Genomic DNA, 24,271 nt, shown 5'->3' with positions numbered 1-24,271 from the left:
GAATCACACGTCTAGTGTCAACAACATGCAACATCCATTGACCCCTCAAAACTTTATTTTTCTTACTTATGATTAACTAGAGTGATATTTGTTGCCAGTGTGCACTCATTGGTCCACAATCTCTTCATACATGCTGTCATAGAGCTGTTAACATAAACATAATATCACTGCAGGCTACAGTATGTTCTTTTGGATTTCGAAAGAGGGGAATCTCTGGGACAATTGGAAAATCGTGTCTTCAATTGATACTTAAGTGCATTATTATTTTTTCTGGACTATATAGTAAACAATTCCCAGCAAATTCGCAGAAACCGATCCTGGGGGAGGAGCAAAGGTCTGTTCATTAAAGCAGGCCTGAAACTTTCCTTCAGATGAATCTGTGCTGGTTAACTGAATCAGTCATGGAGCTGCTGCTGCCGATACTTCATGGCTTTCTTGCTTGTCTGGTCGGAAGGCTGTACCTTCTCTGAGTGTTCAGACAGCAGTTTGACTCCTGCTGAACTCTTAACAGACATTTAAAAGGTGTTTGACTGTTGCACAACCTAAGGCAAACAGAAAAAAAGTTTGTTGCTTTCTGCTTTTTTTTGTAGTCTGTTGCTTTTGCCAATAAAAATACACTCTGAGTTTCAGTCTGTCGTCACTGTTTGCATTTGGGTCCACGCTCTCTCCACTCCACGGGTCTGCCAGCGAAGGCGTGACAAGTCCTTCATTCTGGTTTATTTTCGCCAGAATTGGACATCAACATCACATGTTGTTCTAGTAAATTATAACTAAGAAGTAAACAGGTTTTAACACTGTTTACTTAATAAGGACAGAGTTTTTTTCTGGACTATTTAGTGAACAATTCCCAGAAACCCATCCTGCGTGCTGGGGGAGGAGCAAAGGTCTGTTCATTAAAGCAGGCCTGAAACTTTCCTTCACATGAATCTGTGCTGGTTAACTGAATCAGTCATGGAGCTGCTGCTGCCGATACTTCTTGGCTTTCTTGCTTGTCTGGTCGGAGGGCTGTACCTTCTCAGAGTGTTCAGACAGCGGCGACCAGGAGAACCCCCCCTCGATAAAGGGCTCCTTCCTTGGATAGGTCATGTCTTAGAGTTTCGCAGGAACACCTTGAAGTTCCTAGAGAGAATGGAGAAGAAGCACGGTGAAATATTTACAGTACAGCTGGGAGGGTTTTATATTACATTTGTCCAGGACCCTTTTTCATTTGGGGGGTTCATTAAGGAGAGTCGGGACAAACTGGACTTTCGAAAGGCTGCTCTGCATCTGGCGCACAGAGTGTTTGGATATAAAGCTGTTGAAGGGGGGCACAGTATTCTCCGCATTTCAAGCAACAAGCATCTGAAGGGGGAAGGTCTGCAAGAACTGACCCAATCTTTTATGAGTAATTTGCAGAACATGATGCTGCACAACATTGGATCAGCTGCAGAGGACAGGACCTGGAAAGAAGATGGACTGTTCAGGTACAGCTACAATGTTGTTTTCAGAGCTGGATATTTGGCCTTGTTTGGCAATGTGCCACCCAAGTCAGAACAAAGTGAGGAGAAAGCTAAAGAAAAAGACAGAGCTGAATCAGAAGCTTTGTTTCAGGAGTTTCGTAAATATGACCAGCTCTTCCCCAGACTAGCGTATGGGGTCCTCCCACCGATGGAAAAGTTGTCTGCAGAGAGGTTGAAGGCATACTTCTGGGATGTTCTGTCAATCCTGAAAATGAAAACCAAGGATAATATCAGTGGCTGGGTGTGGGACATACAGCAAGGTAAAGAGGAGATGGGTATCGATATGTCAATGATAAACAGATACATGCTTGTGCTTCTTTGGGCCTCTCAGAGCAATATAGGGCCTTCTTCGTTCTGGCTGCTCCTCTTCCTCATGAAACACCCAGAAGCCATGAAAGCAGTGAAGGAAGAAGTGGATAAAGTTCTGAAAGAATCTGGACAGGAGGTCCGGCCTGGTGGTCCTTTGGTCAACCTGACCCATGAAATGCTGTTGAAAACACCGATCCTGGACAGTGCTGTCGAAGAGAACCTCCGACTCACTGTTGCACCCCTCCTCAACAGGGCAGTGATAAAGGACATGACCTTCAAGATGGCTGATGGGCGAGAATATTTACTTCGCAAGGGTGACAGAATTGCAATCTTTCCTTTCAGTTCTGTCCAACATGATCCAGAGATCCATCCTGAGCCGCACTCATTCAAATATGACCGCTTCCTGAATCCAGACGGGACCAGGAAAACTGATTTTTACAAAGCAGGAAAGAAGGTAAAATATTACACCATGCCCTGGGGATCTGGGGTCTCCATGTGCCCTGGCCGTTTCTTTGCCACCAATGAGCTCAAACAGTTTGTTTTCCTCATGTTGGTCTATTTTGAACTTGAGCTGATGAATCCTGATGAGAAGATTCCTGAAACTGACCTCAGTCGATACGGCTTTGGAACGATGCAACCTGTCAGAGATGTCCAGTTCAGATTCAGACTCAGATATTAAGCCGATCAGATAAAAATAAAACTGATTTTCTTTTTCTTTGGATCAAGATGGTTTGATGAGCACATTATAGAAACTATGGAAGCAGATTTAAATCTAAAGTTTTTGACGAGTTGGTCAACTGTAACAATTCAATATGCAAATGTACTGATATTCTAGACATGTATATGTATATTGAACACATTCTGATCATAACTCTTCATATGTAATTTGCAAATCAGCAATCAGATTAAACACATTAGAAATGATATTGATGGGCATTGTTTAAGATAACAACAATTATGATTATTGGTTATTAATTATTATTGTGAATATTATTTTTTGTATAATTATTTTTCCGTAATTGATGTGACATGTACACCTAGAAATTGAGACGATTCATGTATATCGTAGTCAGTTTCAATTTTTAGTTCAATTTTCTATGTACATTACAAGTTTTTGCTTTTTGTTTTTTCCAAAATAAATGTTTTTTGTAAATGTCAGATTTTGGAGTTTTATGTGAGCCTGTTTTAAAACTCAAAAAACCAAAACAAACAAAAACAAAGTTATAGGCTGACTTCAGACTTCTGCAACCTGTCAGAGATGTCCAGTTCAGATACAGACTCAGATATTAAGCCAATCAGATAAAAACAAAAGTCTTATCTTTAAACACCTTTTTTTTGTATAATTCTTTTGATGATACATGGAGACTTATAAAATGAAGCATGGGAACACATGTATTGCAGATTTTCTGTTACATTTTCTGAAAATCAGTGCCAGCCGTCCATCTCCTTCTATTTATCCAGATTTTTGAATTTTCTGTGATTCTGCTTCTGCACACTTTGTTACTCTGTGAATAAACAAGTCTTTAATTGGAATAAGTCTACATGAGTATTATATTTGTACTGGTCTCATTACATATGTATATCTGTTCATCTAGTCTGGTTTGTTGAGGTTAGCAAAGAGTTTCATATGGAGTTCTCTGGTGGGAAGCCTCCGGAACTGACCTCAGCACAGTTGTTATTCATAGTATATGCATGGTTTTTTGGTTTTCTTTGATTTGATTTGTTATATTTGTTATTTCTAGGGCTTTGTATCTTCTTCAGTTTTACCCATTGCCATGCAGAACTGCACACATCTGCAAGCCACATGGTCTGTTTTGTCATTTGCATTATCTATAACTGAACTGACTCCTCCCAGGTGCCAGCTTCTTTATTTTGATAGTGCAGCAGTCAAGAGGGGAGTGAGAACAGGGAAAGACACACAGCAAAGGGCCAACATTGAGCTGTATAGAATATGGTCACCTGCTCAGCCAGTGGGGTTTAATCTCAGAATTCAAAACAATAAAGTCATGACCAAACCTTTTTTATCTCTTGTGCAGAAAATGACCCGAGTCTAAACTTGTTTTCTTAATAGAATGAACTAGAACAACAGCTGATGTCAATGTCCAACTCATTTGTCCTCATTTTCCTGATACCTGCCGTCTGAGTTGTATCTTTTGAGAGAGGGGAGACAACCCCCCCCCCCCCCCAAATTGCATACATATGCAATTACAAGGAGAGCATCCCAAAACAAGTTAAAAAGGATCACATATAACCAGGCTAAACATCAACAACCCAAATTCATCAAGAATCTAATATGGAATCGTGTCATACTATATCACTGTCATCAGGTGGGGTCAATGCAAAGCAAACGTAGCCTATGTTTCACCTGATGGGGTAAAATGTTGCTGTCGATCTGTGACTGTAGACATTAAAAAGTCCATAGGAAAGATGGTAGCTGATTAAACAAGTGCACACACGCATGCACATACAGTGACATTTTATACCTTCTCCAGAACACTGTATATACTATGGCCAAAAGTTTGGATCATGATGCTGATCCAGAATTCTTCCCTTATTATTTATTCCTAGTGCTATACAGATAAAGTAATAAGATTTAAAAAAATTAAGTAATAAATATAAAATAATGTATTTATGATGATTCAATTTGTACAATATTTAAACCGTAGAGATACAATAATTTTACAGCTGAAAAATCATCATTTTGTTATATTTGAAATATAAATCTAATATAATCTGTATTTTCTTTCAAATACAGTGTGTGTGTGTGTGTGTGTGTGTGTGTGTGTGTGTGTGTGTGTGTGTGTTTGAATATCGTAATTATAATAAGACCTACAAACCTCTGACACCCTTACCCAGTTAGCTAGCGGCTAATGACTACCACTACTTCTGTAGTTAATAAAAGGACAGGTAATGTTTTGTTGCCCTGTCGCTCAGTGCACATACAACAATGCTCATTTGTTTCAATTCATCAGTTGCCACAAGAGAACTTAACCACGTGTACATAACAAACAAATACTCCTGTGGGCTATAGACTATAGTCAGTGTTGGGAAGGTTACTTTTAAAATGTATTCCATTACAGATTACAGAATACATGCCCCAAAATGTATTCTGTAACGTATTCCGTTACGTTACTCAATGAGAGTAACATATTCTGAATACTTTGGATTACTTAATGTATTATCATGCTGTTTACAACTACGTGAATGTACTATTGCTGTGATTTATTACTGTTACTGAAGGTCTGCGGCTCCGAACCGTAGTAAAGGGACCTCTGGCTAATAAGGTGAAATGCCTAAAGTGAGAACCAATGTTAAGTATAGATGTGTGTCAGTTTTGGGAGTGAAATTATGGAATGGACTTAATGATGAACTGAAGATGTGTTTTTCTTTGTCATTCTTCAGGAAGATTTTAAAAATTAGTATTATACAAGGTTATAGAAATTTGGTTTGTTAAAAAAGGTTTGTGTTGATTTAATTTCTTAATTTCTTGATTTATCATTGATTTCTTTTCAAACTGTTATACAACTTATTTATCAATGCTATTTATTTTCTTGGTTAAGGATTTGATTATTTCTATGGGGGTAAGGGATAGGATAAGTATAAGCCATAAAGCTTCAGCCTATTCCTTTTTCGGTTACTGTTTGAGTACTTTTATGTAAAATTATAATCTGTTGTTGTTGTTGTTGACTGAAATAAACATTTCAAATTCAATTCAAATAAAAAAATTCAAGGTGGGTTCTGTGTCGGGCTCGTAGCCGAAAAATAGCTTTACTTTGTTGTCTGGGTCAACTTTGCTTGCGAGAGACTTTTGCTTTTTCTCCCTCCCTCGCTCACAGACACATAACGGGTATGGCAGTCCATTCTCCCTGCAGCACGGACTACACTGCCTATGATGCTACATTCTTTAGAGCTATACCTGTAGCATTCTGCCTATTAGCTTAGCACAACAACAAGAAAAAGGCGCTCTCTCACCCAGGAAACACGCAGAGAGAGAGCGTCACCCTGTAACCATGGCAACCGTAACGCTGCCGCCTGGAACAACAGAACATAGCTGTCCAACAAAACCCAAACAGTCCTGACCCGTGACAATATGAAACAGGGAAGTACCTCCGTGTAATCCATTTATTTCAACAAAGTAACTGTATTCTAAATATCACCTTTTTAAATGGTAACTGTAACGGAATACAGTTACTCATATTTTTATTTTAAATACGTAACGGCGGTACATGTATTCCGTTACTCCCCAACACTGACTATAGTGTACTCTGTACACCCTACTTACTGGTTTTTCTTGCATCAGCCATCTCCCAATCAATTTTTGTGTTTCTTCGACAGCTCCGCACTGCCCAGGTGGCAAAAAAGGCACCAAGCCTGTTCCTGGCTCGTAACCACTTACGCAAGCCAGATCCTTTCATTTAGCAAAGTTGTGATTAATAGTTTAATGTTATTGTTGAGGGCCACAGGCAGGACTCTACACACACATTTTAAAAAAGGCTCAAGAAAAGGGCACCCATCAGGAAAGGGGCAGATGCTCAAGCCCCTGCCGGCCCCCCTTCACGTGTCTGGTAGATAGTCGAGACTGCTGTCTGTAGTCTGCTGAAGTTCAAAAATGATTGACTGGCTTTGCATGTTTTTACATATTTGATAAAGATTTAATTTCATTTTCTTTTGCACTGATGAATCTGTGTTATTAAAAATGTCTTAACTGTTTTCATTAGTGGTGAGATTGAACTTTCCTGATGAGAGCACCAAAGGGATCGAGAAAACATGTGAAAGCTAAAAATCGAAGTGGTGCAGCATCGGGTCAAGGTCACGGAGTTCAGGGGGAATTGCACTCTCGGAGTGTTTTTGTTGGTTTTGCTAAATGAACCTTACAAAAGACGGTTCACAGCATCAGTCATAGACCAAAGAACACTAAAGGCAAAGGCTAACTAAAACATGTCTGGCTTACTCCAATTAGACTCAGAAACTGTCATGTTTTGGCCTAAAAGAGCATCACTGAGCTGAACCACAGAAGACAAACTCCTTGTTTTTTTTCTCCCCACGCTGTCCTAGAGATTATCCATGTGTGTGTGTTTTATGGTTGTAAAAAAAATCTGACCCTGATTTGCATTTGAAATCAGACTTGCCTTGGGTGAATGACCTTGAAATCATTTCTGTTCATGATTAATTTGTGTTTGAATGTCAAAATCCTTCTTATTATAACCTTCTAAGTTATTAATCAGGCAAATGCATTTATTCTTACTGTTTATCTGCAACTTCAGCGAAATTCACAAAAGCATTTTTGTAACTGAGGTTTCATCACTAAAGTGGTGAGCCAGCCATTCTGTGAATGGAATTTTTAAACCTGTCAAGCATGAACAATAAAATAACTGCCAAAAGTTTCTAATTTTATTTTTAAACTGGAGTATGTATTTAAACTCCTGATGTTCATTTTAAAATAAATTAAATATAAAATCGCATATATTAGTTTTCATTTGCATCATTCTTCTAAGATTCTGTGTTTTTGTACAATTTATTGTTTATTTTAAAAACATCGGGAATGTGGGAATCTGCTGCCATCTATTGGATTTTGTTGTAGGGAACAAGTAAAAGAATCCATGTCACTGAGTTGACTGAAGTCAGCCTATAAATTTGTTTTTGTTTGTTTTGGTTTTTTGAGTTTTACAGGCTCACATAAAACTCCAAAATCTGACATTTACAAAAAAAAAAATTATTTTGGAAAAATCAAAAAGCAAAATCTTGTAATGTACATAGAAAATTGAACTAAAAATTGAAACTGACTACGATATACATGAATCGTCTCAATTTCTAAGTGTACATGTCACATCAATTACGGAAAAATAATTATACAAAAAAGAACATTCACAATAATAATTAATAACCAATAATCATAATTATTGTTATCTTAAACAATGCCCATCAATATCATTTCTAACTGGATTTAATCTGATTGCTGATCTGCAAATTACTTAAAGAAGAAGAGTTATGATCAGAATGTGTTCAATATACATATACATGTCTAGAATATCAGTGCATTTGCATATTGAATTGTTACAGTTGACCAACACGTCAAAAACGGTAGATTTAAATCTGCTTCCATAGTTTCCATAATGTGCTCATCAAACCATCTTGATCCAGAGAAAAAGAAAATCACAGTTTTGTTTTCATCTGATTGGCTTAATATCTGAGTCTGAATCTGAACTGGACATCTCTGACAGGTTGCATCGTTCCAAATCCGTATCGACTGAGGTCAATTTCAGGAATCTTCTCATCCGGATTCTTCAGCTCAAACTCAAAATAGACCAACATGAGGAAAACAAACTGTTTCAGCTCATTGGTGGCAAAGAAACGGCCAGGGCACATGGAGACCCCAGATCCCCAGGGCATGGTGTAATATTTTACCTTCTTTCCTGCTTTGTAAAAATCAGTTTTCCTGGTCCCGTCTGGATTCAGGAAGCGGTCATATTTGAATGAGTGCGGCTCGGGATGGATCTCTGGATCATGTTGGACAGAACTGAAAGGAAAGATTGCAATTCTGTCACCCTTGCGAAGTAAATATTCACGCCCATCAGCCATCTTGAAGGTCATGTCCTCTATCACTGCCCTGGTGAGGAGGGGTGCAGCAGTGAGTCGGAGGGTCTCTTCAACAGCACTGTCCAGGATCGGTGTTTTCAACAGCATTTCACGGGTCAGGTTGACCATAGGACCACCAGGCCGGACCTCCTGTCCAGATTCTTTCAGAACTTTATCCACTTCTTCCTTCACTGCTTTCATGGCTTCTGGGTGTTTCATGAGGAAGAGGAGCAGCCAGAATGAAGAAGGCCCTGTGTTGCCCTGAGAGGCCCAAAGAAGCACAAACATGTATCTGTTTATCATTGACATATCCATTCCTGTCTCCTCCTTAACCTGCTGCATGTCCCACACCCAGCCACTGATATTATCCTTGGTTTTCGTTTTCAGTATTGACAGAACATCCCAGAAGTATGCCTTCAACCTCTCTGCAGACAACTTTTCCATCGGTGGGAGGACCCCATACGCTAGTCTGGGGAAGAGCTGGTCATATTTACGAAACTCCTGAAACAAAGCTTCTGATTCAGCTCTGTCTTTCTCTTTGGCTTTCTCCTCACTTTGTTCTGACTTGGGTGGCACATTGCCAAACAAGGCCAAATATCCAGCTCTGAAAACAACATTGTAGCTGTACCTGAACAGTCCATCTTCTTTCCAAGTCCTGTCCTCTGCAGCTGATCCAATGTTGTGCAACATCATGTTCTGTAAATTACTCATAAAAGATTGGGTCAGTACTTGCAGACCTTCCCCCTTCAGATGCTTGTTGCTGGAATTGTGGAGAACAATGTGCTCCCCTTCAACAGCTTTATATCCAAACACTCTGTGCACCAGATGCACTGCAAACTTTTGAAAGTCCAGTTTGTCCCGACTCTCCTTAATGAACCCCCCAAATGAAAAAGGGTCCTGGACAAATGTAATATAAAACCCTCCCAGCTGTACTGTAAATATTTCACCGTGCTTCTTCTCCATTCTCTCTAGGAACTTCAAGGTGTTCCTGCGAAACTCTAAGACATGACCCAACCAAGGAAGGAGCCCTTTATCGAGGGGGGGTTCTCCTGGTCGCCGCTGTCTGAACACTCCGAGAAGGTACAGCCCTCCGACCAGACAAGCAAGAAAGCCAAGAAGTATCGGCAGCAGCAGCTCCATGACTGAGTCAGTTAACCAGCACAGATTCATGTGAAGGAAAGTTTTGCTCCTCCCCTCTGACAAGCCCAACGGGTTTGTCAGCTTTCCTGGAACTGATAGTCCTGGAAAAAAGCAAAGGTTTCCTGAATACAAGCAACAATTCACATTATGTTCAATCAACAATGTACTTTCTCGGAAGAATAATTTTCATCTTAATTGCTTATAATTACTGTTATGCAATCCGATAATATTCAAACATCCTTAAAATCAAGATCAACAACCCGTAAATCGTCTTTGAAGTGTCAAATTTCTCTGGAACTGAGTTAAAGCTAGCTAGCTAGCTTTGTAAGGGAATATAACGGAAAAGTATGAAACGAAAATGTTTTCTTTGTTGACTTTGTTCGCAGTGCAATTTATTTGTTGCCGGATTGTAAGATGAAAGTAGACACAATTTTGGGCTCCCACATTTTGTCCGAAACTTTACATTAACAAGTTTGTTTGTTTTTTACTGTTATTCAAATGCAACCGTGGAAATAACGAATAGAACAAAAGTCATTCATTCTTACCTTATATTAATCGTGGTGCAGGCCAGTGCAGTGCATGAACTGATGCCTTCTCCGGTCAATTCCGCTGAGAGTAAATCTAATGTCCCGCTCTACTGTACAAGACAATGGTTACCTGAAGGGATGTACCACTGTGAGAGGGGGGGCTATGGAATAGTCCAAGTGGTAGCAGCTTTAATTTCCCGCGAAACCATAAATCAATGGTTTTTCAACGTGATTGTTGTCACCTTGTCAACTATAAATAGATCAACAATCAACGATGACAGAACAACAGTGAATCAATGTTATTTCAATGTCAGTGTCAGGTTTCATCAGTATTTCAATGTTGTTTCAACATTGGTTTTGTGTTGACATTTCAAGCATGACGATTCTGATGGTTCAGATGGAAAATCAACATCTGTTCAATGTCTCCTTGCTATCTGGGTGGTCTTTGAAGTGTCAAATTTCTCTGGAACTGAGTTGTTCAAACAGTTAACATCTGGCATGCAGCAGAATTCCATTCTCATCCGTTTATTCCCCGACGAAAGATCGGACGTATCGAGGCCAGCTTCATTACAGACTGAATGTTTCATAGCACCAAACAAAGAAAGAAAAGAAAAACTGCAGATTTCTCAAGGCAAGCAAAACATGCCAATACTCAGAAACTGTTTTGTCCAAAAGGGAAACTATTGCGCTGAAACATGTAGGAAGGACGCGTTTTACAGACTTTCCTGGAGATTATACATGTTCTAGTTTTATGGTTGCGACAACTAGAAAAAAGAAAAAAAGCTGACTTCGGCCTGCATTTGAAAGCTCGCATGCATTGTGTGACTGACCCTGAAACCCATTACCGATCATAAATCGGTAATGGGTTTCACGATTTGAAACCCATTACCGATTTGAGATTTCACGATTTGAGATTTGTCTTTGAACGTTAAACTCTATTAATTTAATTGCACGCTGATCTACTGAACTCAGTGGGAATGTGGCGCCATCTACTGGACTTTTGTTTTAATGGCGAACAATAAAACGAATCAGCATAATTGAGTGCTTGACTGTTTTTCAGCTTGCCGTTTATTTTATTTTTATTATATTTTTTAAAAAGAAAACAGCACAGGTGTTAAACTAAACATCAACACAAGTGACAATGTGGCTTAGAAGCAGGGTATGCTGCTATATCAACTGTATAATGTAGCATATATGAACTGTATGTGAACTACATTAACTGTCTGCCATTAAACACAACTGTGCACATTTCTGTGTTACACTGTTTAACCGAAATAATTTTTTTTAACATAATCAAAAGAATAGAATATTATAGGGATGCTTAGCCTAATATGTGATAATGTGTGTGTACTTTGATAGTTTGTATATCACAAAGATGTAAAAGTGATATAAGTGAATGATATCAGTTTCCCAGAGGTGCAGATAGTTACAGGTTAAATCTCAGCCACCGTCCCCAAATGGCTGAGGATTGCCTTAACAACACAAAACCTTTAGGTCTGGCAACCATCTGTTTTTTAAGGTCAATATAGAATCCTGATAGCTCAGCAGGGCAGTTTCTCAGTACCAGATGAAAATCGGTTGAATGTATGTAAATTCCAATTCTTACATATGATGAATTTTGGATGGAAATTTTAAATTCATTCATTAATTCTGGGATGGCCATTGATAAAGTCCTTTTCAGAAGAAATTCCCAATGTGCAAAACTCTCAAAAGTTGAAAAGAAAAGAAAAGAAAAGAAAAGAAAAGAAAAGAAAAGAAAAGAAAAGAAAGAATTAATACTGAGCTTCCCTTGCAGTTTTCCAATTCATTATTAGGAAATATCGATTTTCAGATGAGACATCCTGATGAATGCATATTTGGTGCTCTGATATGTGTGTAAAAAAGCATTCATGTGATATTGGTTGCAAAGGAGGAATAGTTGATATACTGGCCACAGGACGTTAAATATGGGGCTGCCAAGCAGAAAGAAAAGAAATAGACCACAGAGAGATTCATGGATGTAGTGATAAAGGACATGCAGAGGGTTGGTGTGACAGAAGAGGGTAAGATGAAGGCAGATGATCCACGGTGGCCAACCCCAAAGGGATCACTAAAAGAAAAAGAAGAAGAAGAGAAATCTAAAAGTAGTTGGAGGTTTGTACCTTTGTGATTTCAAATCCATAAATAGGTCTTCCTCTGCACTATGCCATAAACTTAGTTTTGCCTAGCTTGCTTCCTACTTCCCTGCTGGTCTTATGTTGTGGACTATCTCATCTTTGCAGGGCCTGAAGCTTGTTTTTTTTTCCTGCTCTATAGATCAGTGTGAGTTGCTCTCTGAGTATTCTGGCTAAACTCACCTCTGGGTAATCTGGTGATCTGTCCACTGTCTGAGTTTGCTCATGCTCCTCAGTGCTGTCATGTGCTGTAACTTTTTATAGCTACATATTACAACCTACGACTGGGTATGAAAAAGCTTCTTTTTCCTGTTATTGCCAAATAACTGTTAGAACAGCTTTCCAGTCTGAGTGTACTCTGTAGTTTCTTAAAACTGATATAGTTGTTATTGATTTGCAGCCGACCACTTCCTTCCTTACCCTATTTTTCATCCTATTGACTTATTGTTTTGGTTTAAACTGTAACATACTTACCCTGTATTTCAGTGTACTTAGCATTGCGCAAAAAGAAACTTTATGTACGAAGGTGTGCAAGTGTATGAGATTGTTCAAATAAGTTCTTGAAATTCTTTAACACTTCTTTTGGCTTATAATAAAATATCTCCAGGATTAAATGGTCTGGCCCACTTATGTCCCACACCATGTAAAATGAGTTAGACATCCCTTACCTACAGCAATGACAGTATAGTAAACAGAAACAAAACCAGAGCACATTAACACATACAGAGAGTGCTCCAGCATATCCTTTGTAGACACACATACTCTAGGTCACACTGGGTCGTGTTCCACATGTTGTGAAAATGCTAACAGGACCTCATCCGCCTTCTTGAGCTTGTAGGTCCAAGGCTTTTGAAGATGTTGCCTGTATTTACATTCTCTTGGAACGTGAACACAGTACAGCGGTTGCTGACGTTAGGCATGCGTACGAGGGAACTGTTATGTAGCACGCAAAACTGTATCACGTAGATGCCGGCTTATTACTTTCTCCATAACTACAGGCTGCTGCTTGGAGGAGACGTAGATCTCCGCGGATAATTCTTTCACTGGTGCTTCCAGCTAACGACACCTTAAAGCAGGTAAGAGGGAGCCCTCTTCAGTTCGGTGGAAGTGTCTTTATGTGCTTTTTAAAGTGTAGCTCATCTTAACTCTCGAGTTATATAATATTAAAATATAATACTACTTAAAAGTGTCGCGTCATATCAGGCACAGTTGTTTAATGTTAGGTCTGTGAAAGATAGGTCTAGTCCGTGCCCTTCATCTGTCACTTCTGAAGTTTCTATGTCCTGTTAATCGCGACTCTCGGACCTCTTTCGTGGGAACGACTTTTAAGGCCTGATTTTGGAAAACAGTTTTGTGTGAGGCACAGCCTGATACTTCCTGACATTTTTTTTTTTTTTCTGTCAAAAAAAGTTTTTGTTTTTTGTTACATGAACTTTATTTAGAACAATAACAATGACAATCTCAAAGAGACAAGCGACATATTGAATCATTCAGAACAGAATCACACCTCCTTTTTCTTTTCTACCAATCAGAGGAATACACATCACTGCCACAGTGCAGTTGGTATACCACAATGAAATCGACAATAACTGAGAGCAACCATACATACATACATGTATGTATATGTATATATATATATGTGTGTATATATGTGTGTATATATATGTGTATGTATATATATATATATATATATATATATATATATATATATATATATATATATATATGTATGTATGTATGTATGGTTGCTCTCAGTTATTGTCGATTTCATTGTGGTATACCACATAGAGCTTACATTCAATCTTTATTGGCAGACTTCATGTCCATAAAAACAAGACAGAAACACCCCCCCCCCCCCCCCCCCCCCCCCCAACACAAGGTATAAACCATTAAATATATATAAGTATATAAATAAGTATATAAAGCATTTGTAAAAATATAAAACCATAATATACATAAAACACAATTACTTAAAATAAATCAATAAATACACAAACACTTTAACCAGTGCTTTCTCAGACTGGATGAGTAACGGGAACCACTCACTGTCGGATCTGTAAGTGCTAAAATTATACTGTTACTCGAACCATCCAGTCGTTCTCTAAAAGTGAACATTAACTTTCTTAAAAGTGCTTTAAAAGTCCAAACACCCACAGCTACAAACATCTGGCTGGCACTACCACTTCTAGGTATCCTGCAAAGGATTCTCATCGCATCATTATATGCAACATGCAGCTTCAGCATGCTACATTGTTTGTAGGATGACCACAAGGGGGCAGTATATAGCGGTGTGCAATACGCTTTAAACAAAGCCACTTTAACTGGAAGTGAACAAAAGCTGAATTTGCGTGCAATCGTATTTGCCTGCACATAGAGCTTACATCGTTGTCTGTACATGTCATCATCATCATTCATTTGCTCAGTAATAAAGTGACCAAGGTATTTCACCTTTTTATGAACTTCAAGAGTTTTTTGTGCCAGTTTAAACAAAGGGAAATTTAGCTGTTTATCCTGCTTGGTTCTACATATCAAAACAGCACTTTTAGCAGCATTGTACTCAATGTCATATTGCACACCATATTCAGTACAGACATTAAGAAGATCCTGTAATCCAGCACTGCTTGGACTAAAAACAACCAGGTCATCTGCATACATAAGATGATTTATCAATGTTTTACCTAATATACACCCAGTGTTACAGGCTCTCAGCTGTATGGACAAATCATCAACATATAAATTAAATAAAATTGGAGACAAAATCCCACCCTGTCTGACACCATTGCTGTACACATATATATGTGTATATATATATATATATATATATATATATATATATATATATATACATACATATATATACATATATATATATATATGTATATATATGTATGTATATATATGTATATATATATGTATATATATATATATATATATATATATATATATATATACATGTATATATGTGTGTATGTATATATATATATATATGTGTGTATGTATATATATACACATGCACATACACATGCATACGCACACATCTATACGCACACATCTATACACACACATCTACATAATAATAATAATATAAAAAGATGAATAACCAATACAAAAATAAATAAATAACAATAAAAAAGAATGAAAAACAAGGAACAGAAATAAAGGAGACAAGAGGGATCATAAAATCTCTAAAAGTGAGGTTCCATAAACAAGACACATAACTTAAATAAGGGGCTAAGAAAAATCAAACTCTTCTAAAAGTCTATGCAATTTGATTGCTTGGGGCTTATTTATGAGCTTAAGAGATTTACGGAACAGGGAGAGTTCGTTTTTAAGAGCAGGCCATGAAGGGGGGGATTTAGCATATCGGCATTTATGAATGTAATACTTTGTTATACTTCCTGACATGTTTCTCTATGCGTTTTATTGGTTTCTATCAGCACTGAATTAGCTTGCATGCTGTACTGCTACACGGCCAACAAACGTTTGAACTCAGTCGACCTCGTTCTTGTTTCAGGTGAGACTCTCTTATGAGGAGAGTAAGTCCAAATTCTGGCAAAAGGCAAAGGAGAATCCATTTGTCCCAGTCGGTGAGTACATATTATGACAAGGACAAATAAAATATGTGCTCACAAACACAAAAGTTTAAGTTTTGGGGTTTATTGAGTGAGTTTTCAGAGGATTTGGGGGATATGTTGCTGTCTTATTTTTGTTTTAATGACTTTTGCTTTTTGCAGGGATGGCTGGATTTGTTGCTATTGTTGGCTACAGGCTGATGAAAATGAAAGAGGCGTGGAGATACAAAAATGTCGGTGCAGCTGATTTACATGCGTGTAGCTGCCCAAGGCTTTGTGGTGGGAGCAATGACTGTTGGTGAGTCATCTTTCAGTTCTTACTGCCAAACTGCAACTGTCGGATTATGATATTATTTTATGCCATGTTAGACCCCTAATTAAAGATTGTGAATTATTATGTAGTTTTAGTTTGCATTATGCTCCTGAATTAGAAGAAGGTGATAACTATTACATTTGGTAAACTGATTTGCATTATATTAGACTGCTGATTTATTGTGAATGAATGATATTGTTTTATGATGCATTATACTGCTGAGTTATAAGAAAATATTGTTCACAGAAAGTCATCGCCTTATTTGTCTGGTTAGAAGAGAACAGAGCATACTGCCCCATCTCACCAGGAGCAGATAAACAGGGAGCCAAGGTCGTAGCTTAGGCGCAGTGTGTGAGAAAGAATGTGAATGTTTAGGCTTTTATGATTAGGTGGGGGCCACTAGAGGCTATAAGAGTTTGATCAAGGCTCCACCATTTTGAGATCTGATTCTGTCTGCTGTATGGTGTCCATCTCCCACGCGTGTGTTCATTAAATCATCGTTTGACTTGACCCGGCCGGACCAGTGTGGTTATTTTTGGTTTTCCTCTTGTATCCATCCTCAATATTTGAATCCGTAACACAACCAGTTCTTTATTTTTGATTTGTGGTCTGAACCTGAATTCATAATACTATAAACACGGGCCATTTTACATTATTTATTTTTTTGTTTTGTTGTTGTTTTCAGGTGTCCTGTTCTCCATGTACAGAGAGTACTTTGCAAAGCCTATTGAACAAGAACAGAAAGCAAAGCAACCCAACCCAAGTGAACATGGCCTCTTGGACTCATATTTTATGTCCCTTAGTATTGCCTCGTATTAAGGTGTGCACAAGATTTGTTTCACAGATGTCCTGATGAGAAAACAATCTATATAGCCATTATGTTGAAACTGTGTGGAGACAAAGGCTTTAATTCTGTAGCTTTTATGCAGTTTCATTGTAATGGTGAAGTTCTTTTATTTTTTTTTTCACTTCAATTTAGCACTGGCTTCCGTGGAACATCTATACACTGTGTAGCAGCCTTGTGTTTAAATAGTTGCCTTGTGAAGTTATTCTCTAAGCTAAGTTGTACACAATTACAGGATGTCATTTGAGAGTTGTTGTTTTTTTTAAGTGTTAAAGAAAAAAGGTTTCTGTGTATGGATTTTGGTACTTTGATGTGTTTTGACTGTTAAATGTTGTCTTTGTGCCATTATACTGTTGTTGATCACCCATCCTCTGGGTTGTGTAGTACACCTACAGCAGCTAAAACATTTACAGTTAACAGGAAAGGCTCAAAACACTGTAAACTAATGAACTCAGCAGCATGAAAGGACAGACTCTACAGTGATCATAAAGTTCTCCCCAAGTTTGAACCACAATATAACATTGCAGCTTTTTGTTGTTGGGGTCTTTTTTTTTAAGCTTCTCGCTGATGACACACATTCTAACAGGTAATCTTCTAACCCTTTCTAATTCTACCAAATAAAGCTTCTTTTCTTTGCTCAGTCATATGCTGTTTCTATTCACGTTCTTATCAGGGAATGGCTGCCAACATTTTAAGCTGGAAAAATGCTTTGTCGTTGTGAATTTGGAACCAGTGTGTAAACAGGCATTTCAATAATAATTAATAACCAATAATCATAATTGTTGTTATCTTAAAAAATGTCCATCAATATCATTTCTAATGTGTTTAATCTGATTGCTGATTTGCAAATTACATATGAAGAGTTATGATCAGAATGTGTTCAATATACATATACATGTCTAGAATATCAGTGCATTTGCATATTGAATTGTTACAGTTGACCAACACGTCAAAAACTTTACATTTAAATCTGCTTCCATAATTTCTATAATGTGCTCATCAAACCATCTTGATCCAAAGAAAAAGAAAATCACAGTTTTATTTTCATCTGATTGGCTTAATATCTGAGTCTGAATCTGAACTGGACATCTCTGACAGGTTGCATCGTTCCAAATCCGTATCGACTGCGGTCAATTTCAGGTATCTTCGCATCCGGATTCTTCAGCTCAAACTCAAAATAAACCAACATGAGGAAAACAAACTGTTTCAGCTCATTGGTGGCAAAGAAACGGCCAGGGCACATGGAGACCCCAGATCCCCAGGGCATGGTGTAATATTTTACCTTCTTTCCTGCTTTGTAAAAATCAGTTTTCCTGGTCCCGTCTGGATTCAGGAAGCGGTCATATTTGAATGAGTGCGGCTCGGGATGGATCTCTGGATCATGTTGGACAGAACTGAAAGGAAAGATTGCAATTCTGTCACCCTTGCGAAGTAAATATTCTCGCCCATCAGCCATCTTGAAGGTCATGTCCTCTATCACTGCCCTGGTGAGGAGGGGTGCAGCAGTGAGTCGGAGGGTCTCTTCAACAGCACTGTCCAGGATCGGTGTTTTCAACAGCATTTCACGGGTCAGGTTGACCATAGGACCACCAGGCCGGACCTCCTGTCCAGATTCTTTCAGAACTTTATCCACTTCTTCCTTCACTGCTTTCATGGCTTCTGGGTGTTTCATGAGGAAGAGGAGCAGCCAGAATGAAGAAGGCCCTGTGTTGCCCTGAGAGGCCCAAAGAAGCACAAACATGTATCTGTTTATCATTGACATATCCATTCCTGTCTCCTCCTTAACCTGCTGCATGTCCCATACCCAGCCACTGATATTATCCTTGGTTTTCATTTTCAGTATTGACAGAACATCCCAGAAGTATGCCTTCAACCTCTCTGCAGCCAACTTTTCCATCGGTGGGAGGACCCCATACGCCAGTCTGGGGAAGAGCTGGTCATATTTACGAAACTCCTGAAACAAAGCTTCTGATTCAGCTCTGTCTTTCTCTTTGGCTTTCTCCTCACTTTGTTCTGACTTGGGTGGCACATTGCCAAACAAGGCCAAATATCCAGCTCTGAAAACAACATTGTAGCTGTACCTGAACAGTCCATCTTCTTTCCAAGTCCTGTCCTCTGCAGCTGATCCAATGTTGTGCAACATCATGTTCTGTAAATTACTCATAAAAGATCGGGTCAGTTCTTGCAGACCTTCCCCCTTCAGATGCTTGTTGCTGGAATTGTGGAGAACAATGTGCTCCCCTTCAACAGCTTTATATCCAAACACTCTGTGCACCAGATGCACTGCAAACTTTTGAAAGTCCAGTTTGTCCCGACTCTCCTTAATGAACCCCCCAAATGAAAAAGGGTCCTGGACAAATGTAATATAAAACCCTCCCAGCTGTACTGTAAATATTTCACCGTGCTTCTTCTCCATTCTCTCTAGGAACTTCAAGGTGTTCCTGCGAAACTCTAAGACATGACCCAACCAAGGAATGAGCCCTTTATCGAGGGGGGGTTCTCCTGGTCGCCGCTGTCTGAACACTCCGAGAAGGTACAGCCCTCCGACCAGACAAGCAAGAAAGCCAAGAAGTATCGGCAGCAGCAGCTCCATGACTGAGTCAGTTAACCAGCACAGATTCATGTGAAGGAAAGTTTTGCTCCTCCCCTCTGACAAGCCCAACGGGTTTGTCAGCTTTCCTGGAACTGATAGTCCTGGAAAAAAGCAAAGGTCTCCTGAATACAAGCAACAATTCACATTATGTTCAATCAACAATGTACTTTCGCGGAAGAATAATTTTCATCTTAATTGCTTATAATTGCTGTTATGCAATCCGATAATATTCAAACATCCTTAAAATCAAGATCAACAACCCGTAAATGGTCTTTGAAGTGTCAAATTTCTCTGGAACTGAGTTGTTCAAACAGTTAACATCTGGCATGCAGCAGAATTCCATTCTCATCCGTTTATTCCCCGACGAAAGATCGGACGTATCGAGGCCAGCTTCATTACAGACTGAATGTTTCATAGCACCAAACAAAGAAAGAAAAGAAAAACTGCAGATTTCTCAAGGCAAGCAAAACATGCCAATACTCAGAAACTGTTTTGTCAAAAAGGGAAACTATTGCGCTGAAACATGTAGGAAGGACGCGTTTTACAGACTTTCCTGGAGATTATACATGTTCTAGTTTTATGGTTGCGACAACTAGAAAGAAAAAAAAAAGCTGACTTCGGCCTGCATTTGAAAGCTCGCATGCATTGTGTGACTGACCCTGAAACCCATTACCGATCATAAATGATTTGAGATTTGTCTTTGAACGTTAAACTCTATTAATTTAATTGCACGCTGATCTACTGAACTCAGTGGGAATGTGGCGCCATCTACTGGACTTTTGTTTTAATGGCGAACAATAAAAAGAATCAGCATAATTGAGTGCTTGACTGTTTTTCAGCTTGCCATTTATTTTATTTTTATTTTATTTTTTAAAAGAAAACAGCACAGGTATTAATCTAAACATCAACACAAGTGACAATGTGGCTTAGAAGCAGGGTATGCTGCTATATCAACTGTATAATGTAGCATATATGAACTGTATGTGAACTACATTAACTGTCTGCCATTAAACACAACTGTGCACATTTCTGTGTTACACTGTTTAACCGAAATTATTTTTTTTAACATAATCAAAAGAATAGAATATTATAGGGATGCTTAGCCTAATATGTACAAATGTGTGTGTACTTTGATAGTTTGTATATCACAAAGATATAAAAGTGATATAAGTGAATGATATCAGTTTCCCAGAGGTGCAGATAGTTACAGGTTAAATCTCAACCACCGTCCCCAAATGGCTGAGGATTGCCTTAACAACACAAAACCTTTAGGTCTGGCAACCATCTGTTTTTTAAGGTCAATATAGAATCCTGATAGCTCAGCAGGGCAGTTTCTCAGTACCAGATGAAAATCGGTTGGATGTATGTAAATTCAATTTCTTACATATGATAAATTTTGGATGGAAATTTTAAATTCATTCATTAATTCTGGGGATGGCCATTGATAAAGCCCTTTTCAGAAGAAATTCCCAATGTGCAAAACTCTCAAAAGTTGAAAAGAAAAGAAAAGAAAAGAAAGAATTAATACTGAGCTTCCCTTGCAGTTTTCCAATTCATTATTAGGAAATATCGATTTTCAGATGAGACATCCTGATGAATGCATATTTGGTGCTCTGATATGTGTGTAAAAAAGCACTCATGTGATATTGGTTGCAAAGGAGGAATAGTTGATATACTGGCCACAGGACGTTAAATATGGGGCTGCCAAGCAGAAAGAAAAGAAATAGACCACAGAGAGATTCATGGATGTAGTGATAAAGGACATGCAGAGGGTTGGTGTGACAGAAGAGGGTAAGATGAAGGCAGATGATCCACGGTGGCCAACCCCAAAGGGATCACTAAAAGAAAAAGAAGAAGAAGAGAAATCTAAAAGTAGTTGGAGGTTTGTACCTTTGTGATTTCAAATCCATAAATAGGTCTTCCTCTGCACTATGCCATAAACTTAGTTTTGCCTAGCTTGCTTCCTACTTCCCTGCTGGTCTTATGTTCTGGACTGTCTCATCTTTGCAGGGCCTGAAGCTTGGGTTTTGTCTGCTCTATGGATCAGATATGTAGCCTCCGTGCTACTCACCAGGCTACCCATTTCTAACCACTGGGAGGATTTCTTGATGTCACCCACTTCAGCTTTTGAGTCTCACAGAGGTGGAGATATTCATTAGTTACAGGATCTGATAAGAAACCCTTAAGTTAAATTTTGCACAGGGTCCCCTTGTGGTCGAGACCGGCCTCAGCAACACGAGAAATTTAGTTCTGGCATTTGTCTCATTTATTAGAGCTAATATAAACGATTATGTCACCCCCTTCCACTACGTCCCAGTGATATATCCCAGAGACTTGGTTTTCCACTATATTTTTTATTCCTTCCCATCATCATCTGTCATCCCTCTGATGAACTCCTTATTTCATCCTCCGTTGTGGATCCCACCCTTGCTAATCCTTACCCTGTCTCTTTTTTTATTGCAACAATGTATAGTCTCGGGGTGCTGGACTTTGCATTATGTCTTCACATCTGTTTTATCTATGTCCTCCTGTGGCTGGTAGGCCATATATGTAAGGCTGACTAAGCTCACTGACCTGACTTCACATCATCCGTTTTACCTTCAGGAGATGTTTGTATCTAGCTGATGTCCTCAGTATCTCCATCGTGATTTTCACTGACTTGTGGTCTAGGTACTTGTAGCCATCTACTGTAGGAAGGCTTTCTGACAATTACCAGAGTTATTATATCTTTAGGACATCCTGATATCCTTGCAGTAGATCCTGGTGAGGTCGATTTGTGATTTGATGTCTTGTTTCCCCCTTGTGTAAAGCTTGGTGTCTGCTTCTAAATCTGTATCTGTATCGAGTCTTTACAATGAGCTGGATCACGGGGTTTAGGTCTGTGCTAAACAGCATCAGTGACTTGTCCTGGTTACTGATAAGAGTTATAGTATAATAGTATATTAGTCAGTAGTTCTTAAAATAAATCTTTTTTGAAATCATTAGAATCATGAGAATCTTATGGGTTGTATAGCACAAAGCACTTCGGACTAAAGCTCTAAAAGGAAATGGGAATAAATATGAACCATGTTTATTTAATTGTGCTGTCATAAGGTTGTCTGGAAGGCCGATTGCTGCTCTCCCACTTTTGTATCTCTACTTTAATCTCCTGTGTACACTCTGTTCTGGCATATAATCAGTGGTAACTGGACCATAATTGCATGAAGGAAATACCACAGGCTCATTAAGACTTGAAAGATTCTTTTGATGTTCATTCTCAAGAAAGCTGAACACAGCGCAGAAGCTTTGGGAGAGGCACGGCCAACTACTATTGTTAAGAAACAAACAATTTATTCCTCTGCTTCGGATAACTGGCTTGTTTGGGGTGTCATTTACAAAAAGTAAAGTGCAGTGAAATCTTTTACATCAGGAATATAGGCAACTATTTTTTTTGATACAACAACAAACCAATCATAGTATATAAATTGAGTTGATGATATTAAATTCATCATAATAAGTAATTTTCTAATCAAATACTGTGATTTATTCTGGCACAGTGAAGCCTCCACAGTTCTCGTTCTCAGTGTATTGTTATTAGATGGAGAGGTTGGGTTCACAGAGTTCTTTTTCTTTCCTTTTTTTTTTGTTCCAGGAGCATCATGGAACAGCATGTGCAGCACATTGCAGGCGTTGCACGTGACTTGAGGCCACAGTTACGCCATCCCCGAGATTAACACGAGAAGCAAAAGGATTCCCTTACACCTACTTCCGCGCTCGGTTAAATGGAGATTAGTTCACACCATACAGTTCTCTCGCTTCGTTAAAAATGCAACCCGATAACCCACATTAAAAAAAAAACAACAGGCAGAGAGCTATTTTGCATCATTTGTCCCCAGTTTTTACTTTTTATTCAAAGGCGTTTTACCGAACTCACGTTGCATTTAGGACACCTCGGAAACAAAACGTTTCCTTACAGCAATTCAATGAATTAGTGTCAGGCGTGGCTCTTTTGTAGCCCCACCTCCGCCACTCTACAACCCCACATGACCAGGAGAACAAATCGAGTGGGAGGGGTCATCATGATGCACAGATGTCTGTCATTGGCTATTGAATTTACTACTCTTTGTAATCTTTATACATCTCGCTCTCTCTTTAAACTTTTAGTTCTTGTCGTTCTGTTAGCCGAGCCACCAGAGTGCACCAGCTGTCCTTGTCTTTATACAGTCATGGAGCCTCTTATTCAGAATTCATTTAAGCATTTTCTTTCTAATCTCATCAAGATTTTCAATCTTTTACATTACTAACCTCCCCCCCCCCACCCCCCAAATAAAATAAAATAAAATTTTCATTATTACTATTATTTAAATAATAATAATAATAATTTAAAAATAAATAATTAATTTAAAAAAAAATTTAAAAAGTGATAAAGGGTGGCATGGTGGTTCACAGCAGGTTCACTTCTGTGTGGCGCTTACATGTTCTTCCAGTATCGAATGACTTATCATTTCAGTTTAAACTGTAAGATACTTACCCTGTATTTCAGTGTACTTAGCATTGTCCAAAAAGAAACTCGATGTACAAAGGTGTGCAAGTGTATGAGATTGTTCAAAAAGGTTCTTGAAATTCTTTAACACTTCTTTAGCCTTATAATAAAATATCTCCAGGATTAAATGGTCTGGCCCACTTATGTCCCACACCATGTAAAATGAGTTTGACATCCCTCAAACACAGAGGAGCTCCATGACTCTGTCATTTTAAAACTGTAT

The 24,271-nt window shown here is 38.6% G+C and overlaps 3 protein-coding genes and 1 pseudogene across 4 annotated transcripts; 2 read left to right on the top strand and 2 right to left on the bottom strand.

The window, feature by feature from the left end:
- Positions 1-845: 845 nt before the first annotated feature.
- LOC146497623 (5-beta-cholestane-3-alpha,7-alpha-diol 12-alpha-hydroxylase-like) lies at positions 846-3,344 on the top strand. The gene has a single exon (XM_085141545.1). It carries the CDS (start codon positions 922-924, stop codon positions 2,485-2,487), a length of 1,566 nt encoding a protein of 521 aa, XP_084997671.1. The 5' UTR covers positions 846-921; the 3' UTR covers positions 2,488-3,344.
- Positions 3,345-7,536: 4,192 nt separating this feature from the next.
- LOC146497622 (5-beta-cholestane-3-alpha,7-alpha-diol 12-alpha-hydroxylase-like) lies at positions 7,537-9,574 on the bottom strand. The gene has a single exon (XM_085141544.1). The coding sequence runs from the start codon at positions 9,552-9,554 to the stop codon at positions 7,989-7,991; it is 1,566 nt and encodes a 521-aa protein (XP_084997670.1). The 5' UTR covers positions 9,555-9,574; the 3' UTR covers positions 7,537-7,988.
- A 3,596-nt stretch (positions 9,575-13,170) lies between these two features.
- Positions 13,171-23,823, top strand: LOC146497620 (HIG1 domain family member 1A, mitochondrial-like; annotated as a pseudogene). The gene is made up of 4 exons (XR_014870589.1): positions 13,171-13,221; positions 15,719-15,791; positions 15,939-16,074; positions 16,775-23,823. The product of XR_014870589.1 is annotated as an HIG1 domain family member 1A, mitochondrial-like (transcript).
- Positions 17,184-19,556, bottom strand: LOC146497621 (5-beta-cholestane-3-alpha,7-alpha-diol 12-alpha-hydroxylase-like). Its single transcript, XM_085141876.1, has one exon. The coding sequence runs from the start codon at positions 19,554-19,556 to the stop codon at positions 17,991-17,993; it is 1,566 nt and encodes a 521-aa protein (XP_084998002.1). The 3' UTR covers positions 17,184-17,990.
- Positions 23,824-24,271: the final 448 nt, after the last annotated feature.

Source organism: Neolamprologus multifasciatus, chromosome 18 (genome assembly GCF_963576455.1).
Source record: "Neolamprologus multifasciatus chromosome 18, fNeoMul1.2, whole genome shotgun sequence".
Classification (NCBI taxonomy): domain Eukaryota; kingdom Metazoa; phylum Chordata; class Actinopteri; order Cichliformes; family Cichlidae; genus Neolamprologus; species Neolamprologus multifasciatus.
Note: the sequence above shows the minus strand (reverse complement) of the source record. Positions and strands in the feature narration are given on the sequence as shown.